Source organism: Colletes latitarsis, chromosome 10 (genome assembly GCF_051014445.1).
Source record: "Colletes latitarsis isolate SP2378_abdomen chromosome 10, iyColLati1, whole genome shotgun sequence".
Classification (NCBI taxonomy): domain Eukaryota; kingdom Metazoa; phylum Arthropoda; class Insecta; order Hymenoptera; family Colletidae; genus Colletes; species Colletes latitarsis.
Genome location: NC_135143.1, coordinates 30,050,016 through 30,064,430, shown reverse-complemented (window position 1 = coordinate 30,064,430; position 14,415 = coordinate 30,050,016). Strand labels below are relative to the sequence as shown.

Genomic DNA, 14,415 nt, shown 5'->3' with positions numbered 1-14,415 from the left:
AGAAATGAAGTTAGTTTCTTTACGTTTTGTGAATGTAAGAGAAATATATCGAACGTCTATTCTAATGTATAATTTTATTATCGAATAAAACGTGGCCCAAAATAATTGTGTATGCGTTTACCATACTCGACGGAGTTAACGACGGTTCGATTCCGAACAGAACGAAGAAAATGCGCGACAAACGCTCGTACATGCGGGACAAGCAAGGGAACGAGGAAACGAAATTACATTTGCAGCAAAGAAATCGGTCTCGCGCGACGCAACGAATAAACGAGGTAATCGAGGACACGAATAATCTCCTACTTCGTAAAGTTAAACTGCGTCGCATTTAAATTTTACGACTATTTTTCTTTTTCTCGCCCTCCATTTTAACTAGCCGCGGAGATTTCCACAGTTTTATTCGTCCCCGTTAAAACGCAAGGATATTTCGTTTTTCGTCTGGATATATGGGACCAAAGTTCTTCGTTTCTCCGAAGTTTATGGAAGAATCCGGGTTACTCACTTGTTCATTTTCCGTATCGTTTGCTTAAGCGCGGAAAAGTCTGGTCTGTCAGCGGCGTCTTCCGCCCAGCATCGTTTCATCAAGGTGGCCACCTGTTTGGAATCGTAAAAGTAGAGGACTAAAAGCTCATTATTTACACCTATTTTACTGCACTAATTATACATCTACTACCACAGATGTCTCTTACTAGATAGAGGTATGGTACAGATAGCAGGAAGTAAGAAAATGAAAAAGAAGGAGAGGGTAAACGTTTCATCCTGGGCCTGCTAAGTAGACTCATCTGTTCAAGACGTTGGTCAAGCACCGTATATACAGGGTGTTCAGTCACCCCTGGGAAAAATTTTAGTTGGGGATTCTAGAGGCCAAAATAAGACGAAAATCAAGAATATCAATTTCTTGACTGAAGCTTCGTTAAAAAGTTATTAACAATTAAATTAAAAAATTTCAAATCGTTCTAGAAAAATTATTTTCGGTTGCGGGGCTGAATTACAATCATTTTTGGTGAATAGACATACCCCTGAAATCCTACTCACTTTCGAGAAAAAAATTCGAGTAGGTACTGAAATTTTTAGACGAAATTAAAAAATTTCAAATTATACTAAAAAAATTGTTTTTAGTTACAGGGGTAAATTACAATCATTTTTGGTCATTATACATACCCCCGAAATCCGACGCATTTTGAGAAAAAAATTCCTTACCGAAAATCTAATTAGGTGCCTAAATTTTTCGACGGAAAAAAAAATTTCAAATCGTTCTGGAAAAATTATTTTCGTATGTGGGGGTCAATTACAATCATTTTTGGTGAATAGACATAACCCTGAAATCTTGCGCATTTTCGAGAAAAAAATTCAGAACTGACTAAACTTTAAACGTTAATAACTTTTTAACGAAGCCTCCAGCAACAAATTGGTATTCTTGATTTTCGTCTTATTTTGGCCTCTAGAATCTCCCATTCAAATTTTTCCCAGGAGTGGCCGAACACCTTGTATAGGAACGAAAGGGTCAGTCGAGCGCTTGCGAGAGAGACGACCTCTGGTAGCGAGTACGGGAGGTGTCGAAGGAAAGACCGACGCGACACCTGGCGGAAAAATCGAGTACTCACCACCTCCTCCGCGGACGATTCGCCGATAGCGGGCCTCATAGGTGAACCTCCGCCCCTCTTCACCCCCTCCACGATTTCTGAAACAGAAACGGAAATTCGTTGGTTCTGCGCGACAAAGTCGTCCTGGAGGCCTGGTGTGTTCCGTCGCGGGAACTTTTTTAATCTCGTCCACCGTCGGGGAAGGTAAACACTCGGATCGTTGTTTGCGCGCGCGAGGAAATGTACGCGCGACCGATCGGAATTCTCCTTTTTTCCCTACCCCAGACAACTTTGATGCCGATGACCTAGAAAACGCACGAAAGAGCGCGAAAAGTTGGCCGACCTCGAAACGCGGGGAAGTTCGCGACACCGTTCGGCACGGGCGCGTTAATTATTCGACGGTTGGTTCGTCGGGAATTCGGCCGCCTCTATCGCGACGCTTACCACTTGCCGTTTCAGTAGAATGATCCGCGGTAAACTCGGACGGACGGCTGCGATCGCGCGACCATTTCGAGACTCGCGATATTCCAGAAACTGGGACAAGCTTTGGTGTGCAAAAAATTGGGGGAAAAAGCTGAATCTCGTAATGGAGGAGGGACTAACTTTTTACGATATAACTTTTTTGCTGGGTCCAATATTGCAAATGCAACGCGAAATTGCAACAAACGAGTAATATTAGTGCCTTATTTAGTATACATAGTAATTATATAGTATATGATTGTACATTTATATGTGTCTGTTACTATATTATATTCAATTTTAGCTACACAGGGTGTTCGGCCACCCCTGGGAAAAATTTTAATGGGGGATTAGAGGCCAAAATAAGACAAAAATCAAGAATACTAATTTGTTGATGGAGGCTTCGTTAAAAAGTTATTAACGTCTAAAGTTTCGCCCGTATTGAATTTTTTTCTCGAAAATGCGCAGGATTTTGGGGATATGTGTATTGACCAAAAATGATTGTAACTGACCCCCGTAGTCAAAAATAATTTTTCCAAAACAATTTGAAATTTTTTAATTTTGTCGAAAAATTTGCCCACCTTTCTGAATTTTTTTCTCGAAAATGGTTAGAATTTCGGGGGTATATCTATTCACCAAAAATGATTGTAATTGACCCCTCCAACTAAAAATAATTTTTTCAGAACGATTCGAAATTTTTGAATTTAATTGTTAATAACTTTTTAACAAAGCCTCAGTCAAGAAATTTATATTCTCGATTTTCGTCTTATTTTGGCCTCTAGAATCTCCCATGGGTGGCCGAACACCCTGTATAAGTTTGTAAAAAGGGATATTACCCTTTAAAATGTATTATTCAATAATAATAATATTTATTTGATAAGATGACCCTTTTAGCATGTGTGATTACAAGGAACACGACAGGACATGCGAGAATATCTTCAGCTTTATTTACTTAGACAAATGAATTTGTGTTGAATCCCCTCCAACTGGTAATTGAATCGAATAAATAAAACAAACATCGTGGGATTTCCGCATTATCGAGTACCAATGGCATCTTCGTATGGAAAAGAACTAAAGCTTGACCCAGTTTCCGGAACCACACTGCACAGACGGTAAACGGTGTTCCGTAAGGGCCAAGAAAACGTATTGTTTCACGCGTGCGAGCCCGAAAACGATCGTTGTAACGAGCCCCAGACACGGTTTCCTCGAATCTCGGACAACGTTCTCTATCTTTCACTGGATGTAATCACCGGAAGTGGTACGGATCCGCAGCAACAGATCGACGAATTTCGCTACCGTCGATCGAACGCGAAACACGATCGATCGTCGGAATATTAGATTCTTGCTCGTTTCATTTAGCGTCGCAACAGAAAAAAAGCTCGCGGAAGGAATCGCGTTAAATTCGATAAACGGGGCCATTACCGTTTCCGTTTAAAATTCCGTCCGAGCCTCGCGCGGTCGACGAACAGAGTTTTTCTCGCCTCAGGACGAATCGATCGATTCCCGTGCGCGTGCACCTGCGAAACTTGCACAAACTTTCTGGGACCTGAAGCTCGCGGCAATGTTATTATTATTAACGACCTGTGCTTTTATTACGCTAAACTTCACTATTACATCGGTTTATGCTCGTAATTGTTACATGATTTATTTTATATACATATTTTATTATTTTGTATACTGTTTTTATTCTCCGTACTTGTGCATTACAATGGGGTGATTTACTATAAACTGTTTTTTTTTTTATAGTTGTTTTACTACGTGCATTTATTGTGAGATTATTAACACAGCGTTGATGGAGTGATTTTTAGTTATATTTTGTATATTGTAATCAATCAAAACTTCTCACGAATTTTTTCTCGGTTTATTTTTACTAGATATTGATTATTAACACTGTATTGTGCTTCTTACGAAATAATTTTGGTTCTTTTGTCTTAATACTAACCGTACAAGCAATGCACAATTACAAAATCGATAGAAAAACACGATGTACATTAAATGCCAACGAAGGCGGTCACCCATCCTGCACTGCACGCGACCAAATGATGCTGCACTTCGGTAATCGGTCGACAGCCAGTATATCCAATATGCCATGACCGTCGACAAATTATATTTTTAATTTATTCAATATCAATTTATGAAAAAATTAACTCGTACCAGTTTGAATGCATAAAGAACATCCTTTTTATAATTTATAGCGGATCATCGTTATAATGTATATTCAAGAAACTGTATATTTAAACTTTTTTAACACTTTACTTTTACCTTGCTTACCTAATTCGCATTAAAATTCTACTACGTTGTACGCTAATGGGACTTCCCGTTTCTTGAATAAATAAATAACGTACAAATACGACTACGTGCTTGGTATATTTTTTTTTAAAATTATAGTACCCATGTTAATAACAAACTTTTTACTTGTTTTTAAATACTAAATGAGTAAATTTCTCTGTACGTAAATCCATCGCAAGATCGGACAAGAGAATGAATGGTAATTTGTTTCTTCGAGAAGCCCGAACTGGAGGAGGATCGCACCAGGGATTCTGTGCAAAACAAAGTAGATATATCTAAGAAGAATTATACGGGAAGCCTTGGCGGATGGAAGATCCGGCGACGCATTCGAAAGCAGGGTAGAAACTAATTCAGCTTGAAGGGCACGAGTACACGAAGGAGGAAAGTTGTAATAATGGAAGGTTAAGAAGGAAAACGAGACAGGGAGTCTTCAGTGGCACGATAACGGCCGAGTAGAAATTTATGATTGCGAACCGACGAGATGGGCATTAGCGAAATAGTATAAAAGGTCGGTACGAATGAGAATTGACAAGGATAAGCGAGAGAGCTTTACGGACGAGATAGCGAATGCGAGAAATTCATCTCTGCCTTTGCCTCGAGAGCCCCCAGCCAGACTTTTCAAAGAGGGAGGGATCGTATATTATTATACTTTGGTACACCGAGCCCTAACTCTCCTACTTATGATAATCGCTGTGGCGGAAACCATTCCAATTTCTCAAACGGTGCCATTTCGATAAGTAAAATATGCACGAAGCTTGGTGCTTTGAATCTCGATGCGGGCGGTTTTGGCACGGATCACGTACCAGGCATCAATTTTTCAAACTTCCAGCTTCCCATTAGCCATCCCCTTTGGATAATTTTCGATGCTACCCTTGGGTCGTTTTTAACCCATCTTTTATGCAACCTTTATGCACAGACCAAATAAGTATAAGCGAAGCAATTAAAAAGGGAAAAAGGTGCAACGCTGTTAAAAAAATCCTTCATAATCCACCATAATTAAATAAGTTATAATAGGAAATCAATTTGGAAAACAAACTACAGAGGGTATTTGGCCACTCCTGGGAAAAATTTTAATGGGGGATTCTAGAGGCTAAAACAAGACGACTATCAAGAATACCAATTTGTTGATGGAGGCTTCGTTGAAAAGTTATTAACAATTAAATTCAAAAATTTCTAATCGTTCTGGAAAAATTATTTTCGGTTGCGAGGGTCAATTACAATTATTTCTTGGTGCAACTTTAAAATGTCATAACTCCTGAACGGATTGGAGGATTTTAATTTGTCAAAATGCAAACAACGTGTATTTTAGTGGAGAATATGTAGAAATTCTAACAATATTGAAAAAGCTGTTCTTTGACCCCATAATGTTAGAAAAACCCCATAAAAATGGTCCAATTTTCAAACGACCATAACTCCTACAATAGTAAAGGTATCTCATTGAAACTTTTTTCTGAAGTAGAGCTCATGAGTACCTATTAAAAAGTATTACAAATTCATTAAAAATGAAAAACAAATTTTTAAGAAAAATCGACAGGGGGTAGGTGCCTAAATTTTTCGATGAAAAAAAAAAATTTCAAATCGTTCTAAAAAAATTATTTTCGGTTGTGGGGGTCAATTACAATCATTTTTGGTGATTACACATACCTCCGAAATCCTACCCACTTTCGAGAAAAAAATTCGAGTAGATATTGAAATTTTTAGACAAAATTAAAAGATTTCAAATCATACTAAAAAAATTATATTTAGTTACAGGGGTTAATTACAATCATTTTTGGTCATTACACATACCTCCGAAATCCTATCCACTTTCGAGAAAAAAATTCGAGTAGATATTGAAATTTTTAGACAAAATTAAAAAATTTCAAATCATACTAAAAAAATTATATTTAGTTACAGGGGTTAATTACAATCATTTTTGGTGAATACACATACCTCCGAAATCCTACCCACTTTCGAGAAAAAAAATCGGATAGGTGCTGAAATTTTTTGGCGAAATTAAAAAATTTCAAATCATACTAAAAAAATTATATTTAGTTACAGGGGTTAATTACAATCATTTTTGGTGAATACACATACCCCCGAAATCCTATGCACTTTCGAGAAAAAAATTCCTTATCGAAAATCTAATTAGGTGCCTTTTTTCGACAAAAAAAAAATTTTCAAATCGTTTTGGAAAAATTATTTTCGGTAGAAGGGATCCATTACAATCATTTTTGGTGGATAGACATACCCACGAAATCTTGCGCATTTTCGAGAAAAAAATTCAGTACTGGCGGAACTTTAAACGTTAATAACTTTTTAACGAAGCCTTCATCAACAAATTAGTATTCTTGATTTTCGTCTTATTTTGGCCTCTAGAATCGCCTATTATAATTTTTCCCAGGGTTGGCCGAACACCCCGTATATGTAATATATATTTTTCTTAACCAAATATATAAATATTAGTACTAAAATTGTCAATTTTATAAAATAAGCCCATCTTTTTGATGCAATATTTTAACAGCGACACTTTCGAAACGAAAAATTCGAGAAAGTGAAATTTTTCGACGGAAAAAAAAATTTTCAAATCGTTTTGGAAAAATTATTTTCGGTAGAAGGGATCCATTACAATCATTTTTGGTGGATAGACATACCCCCGAAATCTTGCTCCTTTTCGAGAAAAAAATTCAGTACTGGCGGAACTTTAAACGTTAATAACTTTTTAACGAAGCCTTCATCAACAAATTAGTATTCTTGATTTTCGTCTTATTTTGGCCTCTAGAATCCCCCATTAAAATTTTTCCGAGGGGTAGTCGAACACCTCTGTTTTACTTCTGAATGACTTTGAAACCTTTCATATAAAAAAACAATCATTTTTTTGTACCCTCCCTCGATAACGTTCGCGTCGCGGAACCAAACGACATATTGTAATCAAACAGTTTTATACTTCGTAGTAGTAACAAAGCTGCAGTAAAAAATAGTGTACAAAAGAGAGCAATGGATTAAAATAGAAGACAACATTACTATAACCGAAACAGATGGGGGGAAGAGTATTCTCGGGAGTATTTCCCGGGAACGAAATTGAATTGGTCGCGTCTGGGGAAAGGTAAAGATTGAACCTACTGTTGTGTCTGTATAAATCCTCCAAGAAGGCGTTGCAACTCTCGCAGTTGAGGGTGCAGTGGGGCCTACGGACCTCTAGCAGCGGACTGACGGCCCTCCGTGGACTGGCCCCGCCATCGGGGCTGGCGCCAGGTATCGCCGGCAACGTCAGGCTACTAGTGCTCGACGATTTGCTTTTCTCCGCCATTTCTCCTCTTTTTCCAATTACCCTGCTTTATTCCACCGAACCGTTCCGATTTTACCGTTTCGATCTTCGATCCCCTACACCTCTCTTTCGCGTTGCTTTTCCCGCGACATGAATACAATTTTCAGATTCATTCTAAAACTATATTCAACCTGAATATCAGCTCGAAACATCCGTTCGTACTCTAACTCAGAATTTGTAGAATCTGAAATCGTTACTCGTCGATCGAGGATGGCGCGTGCCCCGAAATCTCGCGCTCATCGTCGTCGACGTTCAACGTTATCGTCTCTACGGTTATCGTTTAATCGATGGCCAAGCACACGCGAGGAGTGCTCCTTCGAACATGCTCGCGTTATCGAGTTAATTCGTCCTTCGTTACAACCGATGCATCGTCTCGAATCGCTCGCGAGCAGCTAATACAAATTTCCCGATCGTGATTTCTCAGCCCTTGTCGGCGAGAAGCTTGAATCCAAAGGCTGGAATAGCCAAGATCGATATGCAATTTCCAAAACGCCCGCGCCCGGAAAGCTTTCAGCAGAAATCGAGTTTCCCCCGACGCGTCAACGCGTGCTCGAATTCGAGGTCGAAGACTCCCTCCCTGGCGGGTCCCTTTCGCGAGGATTTCTACGCGTTCGCGCGCCATCCACGGAACAATCCGCGATAAAGGAGAAAATTGCTTCGGATCGAATTGGCCGTCGCTCCGTTGCCCGTTCGAGCGTAACGTTCCCAGAGTCAACGAAGCAAATTGGATAGCGTCTGCCTCGTTTCGAAAGGGTGCTTTCCCCGTGGATCTTCGATCCCGAAACGTCGCGATTTCCGTCCGATGCCGGTTCAACGGACTCACGTACGAAAAGTTCGACGATCGCGTAAGGTCGCGGACGACATTTTCGCCCCCGCGTACGAGGCGATCGAAACCGTCCCGCGAATTAAGGACGACGGTATTTACGGACCAGCGAGATTGCGGCTCGACAAACTTCCGCGCAGGATGTTTCGCCGTCGTTTACACCCCGGGATCGTCGTTCGTTGTTCGCTACGTGCGACTATTAGTTTCCCGGAGAGAAAGCAGGGAGGGCTGCGAGACGAGTAATTAATTAACAGCCGGATTCTCGGGATACGAAATCAGGGTAATTGGCTTGGAAAAAGACCAGAGTGGAAAAAGGGTGAACGGGCGATATAGGAGGGTGGGTTGGAACGGAGGGGGTAAAGAGGGTGAAATATCGAGCAAAAAGGAAAATCGGGCCGCGTAAATGGGACGGTCGAACGATTCGTAAACACAGGCACGTACATACGTATCGAGATGGGCACGCAAGCACGTCGGTCAACAGACACGCAGGCCACGCAAGCACGCAACACGCAAGCACGCAGCCAGGCACGCAGGATGGCACGCGCGAACGCACGTTCCTTTCGGTGACCGCCGTGGTTCGGGGTTAATTAAACGACCGGTACTAGCCGAGACCTACCGCGTCCTCTCCCTTCCTCCGCGATTATTAGAGCATAGCCTCTGCCATAACTGCCTATAGGCGATTTTGCGTGCCGATACAGGGTGCAGAGAACAACCCCGGAGAAGAAGACGAAAGGTAGCGAGAAAAGATGAGCGACAGAGAGGGTAGGAGAGAAACGACGAACGAGCACCGCGCGCGAAACCCGTGTGCGTTCCAGGACGCGTGAAAGCTTCGACTGAGCTTTCAACCCCCGACTCGAAACGCTCCTAGCCTACTTGTGGCACGTTCCGTCCTGTCATCGATCCTGCCGCTCTCGACCAGACCGAGCTTGCGAAAGCTCCGCGACTTCCTTACCGACCGTGACTCCGTTTACCTTGCAAGCTCCCGTCGATACGACGCGCGCGTTCCTTCCTTACCGGCTGATTCTGCAGGCTCAGACGAGGTACGCGAGTAGAACTTGCATGCAAACGTATTTTTTCGCCCCATTTTTCGTACCACTTGCAACATTACCAACAGATTACAGAAATGAACACAAGAGGAAGTGAGACGGAAAATGAAATTGCAGAAATTTTATTTTTTTTTAACGAAATTAAAGCTGTACACGGTCCAGAACTGAGCATCGATCAAATCATTAATCACAGTTTCTGTCAACTATCATTCTTGGAGTAGTACTGTTTTCATGAATTTTTTTCTCGAAAGTGCGTAGGATTTTGGGGGTATCTGTGTTCACCAAAAATGATTGCAATTGACGCCCATAACCGAAAATAATTTTTCCAGAACGATTGGAAATTTTTTTAATTTTGCCGAAAAATTTCTACACCTGGTCAGCCGTCTGATAATACTGGATTATCTTTTTAGTCCCCCCTGCCCCATAGTCAATTTGCACACACAACAACTGTCTGTCTATCAATATTAATTCAGTGAATAGTCTTTCAACTGACCGCCATCCATGAGGAGACGCTAAAATCACCTCCGAATTTCCAGGTCGGTATGGCAGTCAGATTGGGCCACGAAAGTCCATAGGGTGTAAGGTCTATTCGTCAGTTTTTATCGACGCTCGATAAGGGTTGATTCTTACCGACGCATACGTGAAATTCGAGACGCGGTCGATCAAAGTTTCGTGCGACCAATACGCTACACCTGAGTTCAGAGGTCGCTAAGGGCTGAAAAACTGTCGATCATCCAACTATTGTAACTTGGTGGTGGTGTTTGAGAATTAACGATACTTATACATTCAACGAAACTGGAGATTAAATTTCGAAGAAGAACGAATAAAATAAAAATTAAAAAAGTACCCAGCGTAACTTGCAAGATTCCCCGTTGCAAGGTTCATATTTTCTCCCGCGCATCTCAGACGTGCAATCTTGCATCGAGGCTTCAAACTTGCCGTTATCGGTTCTGACCAGACAATGTTACAACGATTTATGGTATGGCAAAATTGTTCAAGCTGAAACTCGTTTATATTGCATTCCCTCCGACGAATTCAACGCCACGTTCGCGACGAGTTTACGCGTTACGTCGCATAAAAATGCACGGGAGCAACAGTGCTCGGTAAAGCGTAAACTTGGAGATAATTGTGTTGCTCTACACAATTTCTACTTCCAATTTGTTACGAGTTTCGTGCCCGCGGCGAAATAAGAACAAAGCTACCGCATTTCCTCGTGGAAATCCCCGCGTTATTCGTTTTGCAGATCGCGTTGTCGAAGGTCGACGAATCGCTCGGTGGTTTTTGTCTCCCCGGTCGACCGTTCGACGTTAAATAAACCCTGTCGCGGCGTGTTCGTAGCAACGACTTACCCCTCGGGGAGAGATCACAGTTGTCTCCCAAGTAAAACGGTCCCTGGCGAACCACGATCTCGTGAACGATCACGGCGAAACTGTACACGTCGCCTTTCTGAGTGCCTTCCGGCGGTCGCCTCTCCATCCTCAGCAACTCCGGGGCTGTCCACAGCTGCCCTACGATAACAAACATGTTCATCTAACCTGCAGTTACGTATAGTCAGATCATACGCGTACATTGAATTAGTATCTTTGGTACCAAACACAAGATAAACCACCCGTAACTTGATCAGACTAATTCGTTACTAGTGAATTGTTCTCATATAATTATACCAGATTTTTTTTTTGGATTTAAAACTTTCAGACGAAAGTCGAAACAAAGAGGAAGACAAATAAGGAACGGTTAAATTTTGTTAGAAAATTTAAATCGCCAGAGGGGGGGTAAAAGAAGCGACAACTGCAGAGGAAAGCTAACGAGACATTAAAGAAACAATTCATTATGTCGAGTGTAAAGTTTGGCGGAGGAAATTTCTAATGGAAAGAAAATGGCGTCTCGGTAACTATAGAGCGAATAATAAATGCGTGGTAGTACGCTTATGTATAATAAACGAAGATTTAAGAGCAGTATTAAAAATAAATATTCGCGAATGATTTATGTTCCACCGAGACGATTAGAAAAGATTCAAATTTTTTAGCATTCGATTCTACGAAAAACGTATTGTTGACAGCGTGCAATGCCGTTCATTTTAATAAAGTTGAATTAAAAGATCGTCGCTTAAAGCAGAATGTTGGACAGTTAATCGCTTTTATCGATTTATTCATTGGCTCCATAGGCGGAGAAAAAAGCGAACCGAGATTAATTTGTCTTTATAATTGGCAAATATTTCATTGTAATCGTAACAAAGACTTCCCAATGCCGAAAGATTAACAAAAATTATTCGTCGCTGTCCCCATTCTTCTTACTCGCGCCCCTTTGAACCTTCTTTCTCCGTACAACAATGGCGCAGCACTTTGTTTCGCCGTAATAACTTTACAATTTGCGCGCAATACCGACGCGTCCCAGTCGCTTGCCATTTATTAATACACGTGCGCCCATGTATTAATATCACGTAAAAATAACGTGGCGCGCGTGTTCAGCGCGTGTCCAATGTACAGTTTCCAAAGTAAATGGCCAGATTTAATCCCGATCCCGTGCAACGTGCCCTAAACGAGTCCGAAAAGTTTCATTCGGTGGCAAAGTTTCGAACCCGTTCCTCGTTGGGAACTCGCTAACTTGGCGAATTATTTCGGAACTCCCGGCGTCCACGACGTTATTTGCTTTCCCAAGCCACCGAAATCTAACCAGCTACTTTGCAAACACCGATTACACCGATTACAACGATTTGCTCACTTCTCCAGTAGGCGTAGCTGTCCTTGTCGACTTCCGCGTCGCAGGGGTTCAGCTTCCTCAGCTCGTGCAGACCGAAGTCGGTGATCTTCAGGACGAATCGCGAGTCGACCACGCAGTTGGTCGACTTCAGGTTCCCGTGGCTCTTCAGCTCGGACGCGTGAAGGTACGCCATCCCTCGAACGATATCGTGTATCAGAGACCCTCGGAACACGCCATCCAGCTTCATTTGCTCGCTCTCCAGAATGTCCTGTCGTGAGAAACCATCGAAAACCTTTGAAACGTGGTCGGTGTCGGTCCTACCAACGCTCGAGCGACTGTTTTTTACTGATTACTCGAGAAAAGAAATTTGCAAAAAAATGTAAACATTGTTTCTCGCACGTCCGTGGAGCGAATGTCCTCGAGTATGGAGGATCGTTTGAGCGTCCCTCGAGGGTTGGAAACGAGCTAGCTAGTTCGTCGACTACGCCCCGACGCGTAGCCAAGTTTGTTCGCAATTGAAACCGACGACACGAAAGAACGAAACTTTAATCTCGGAATTCGATTACATTTTTAATCGAGCCCGGCAACGAAGGCAGCGACGGACAGCGAAACTCTATCGGGCTCGGACAAAGTTCAGGCCGGCCTTCCACGAGCAGAGAAAATACGTGCCGCGAGATAGTTGCGCGTATCAACGGCGAAACAGCTTTCCATCGAGCGGCGTTCGTTTCGCGCACGGACAGCTCGATTACATTTCCGTGGACTCGCGGTGTTCCGTGCAACGGTACCCGACGAAGATGCCAACAACGATTGCCTGGGCGTCGCCGTCGCGCGTTACGCTGCACATTGGATGGACGTAACCGTACGTTTCTCCACGCGCGAACTGCGGCTCTCAAATTGAACCGTAACACTTAAACGAACGTTCTTATTTCGCGTTAACGCAGTTACAAATTGTACTTCCCTAGCACGAACGTCGAGTACGCTTTGCATCGCTCGTAGACTTTTCTCCGGATATTATCAACCCTTTAAGTACGGATTTAAATCCCTGTAATGTAAACACAGCTGGACGGGATTTAAAGCATTATGTTCATGGTCAAATAAAAAAGATCGTTCTCTCGCGGACTTAAAAGGTTAATTCGGGTGGATTTCCGTGAGGACAAATGAAAATTTGATGAAAATAATTTTGTTCCATGCGTCTATGCTTTTGTATGAATGTATCGTCGTAAAATAAGTATGTAGCCTGCGACGGGGGTAGCAAGGTCCAAGCTGGCCCCCGGGCAAACATAAATATGCCTGACGCGTTACACGAGATGCCACTGAAATAATAAGTCTCGCTTTGGTAGCACGTTTTACTCTTCCTAAAAATGAAAATAGGCTACGTAAACAGGGATATAGAAACCACGTTTCATCCGCATCGAAATCAATATAAATAATCCCCCCCCCCCCCTGCTGGTCGAGTCTCCAAGACGAGAAGCATGTACTTCCATAAGTAAGTTAAAACATTTCTGAAATATTCCATCGCGAGCAAAAATTGTTTGTGTCTCGAAAAGTAGGAGAGCTTCCGGACCTATGTTTATATAACCTTTTCTCATGCTTAGGAGAAGCAAACACTGCCAAAGAGGTGGTTATTCGTTGAACCTCAACCTTTTACCATGCTCGACATACTTGTGCATTTTGTTTTTCTACTTTTACTCGGTAAACGAAGTCGTTAAATAAGAAAACCTAACGCACGTAGCTATGTTCCCACCTTGTAAATAATAAACGTGATAATTGGCGATGTACGAGAGGTATCGTCGAACGACATGCCTAAGGCAGCATCGCAGCGGGTTAACGCGTGTTTCGAGCAGACGAGACAAGCCCAAATACGCAAATTCCTGCGAGGAGAAATCGAATTAGGTCAACGGAAGTTACGACTCCCACAGCCACGCCACTCGAACGAAACGGTCATTAATTAGTTCTGATGTAACAGTAATTTTCTCACTGATACCATTTTCTTTGCATAATCAGTATTGTATCTGATCGTAAGTCGCGTATTAATTAATCAAAAAAAGAAAAAATTCTGCGTGACGCAACGACGCGTTAATAGGATTTTCGAACCGACGTCGCAGATATTTTTTTATTTCGTAAAGCTGCAAAAGCTCCGTCGCTTTATCCGTAGCCAAACTAGTATTACTCGACTAACGCGCGTTCCCGACGGCGGAGGTAAATTTT

At 42.1% G+C, this 14,415-nt stretch overlaps 1 protein-coding gene across 3 annotated transcripts in view; it reads right to left on the bottom strand.

Moving 5' to 3' along the window:
• The window catches only part of LOC143346460 (atrial natriuretic peptide receptor 1), a 55,242-nt gene that overhangs the window by 7,508 nt on the left and 33,319 nt on the right, over positions 1-14,415 (bottom strand). For all 3 annotated transcript variants that reach the window (XM_076774567.1, XM_076774569.1, XM_076774568.1), the window contains 4 exons: positions 12,229-12,475; positions 10,857-11,015; positions 1,605-1,681; positions 503-594 (listed from right to left, as the gene is read on the bottom strand). In XM_076774567.1, the coding sequence (XP_076630682.1) occupies positions 503-594; positions 1,605-1,681; positions 10,857-11,015; positions 12,229-12,475 (575 nt within the window). The remainder of the gene's footprint in view (positions 1-502; positions 595-1,604; positions 1,682-10,856; positions 11,016-12,228; positions 12,476-14,415) is intronic.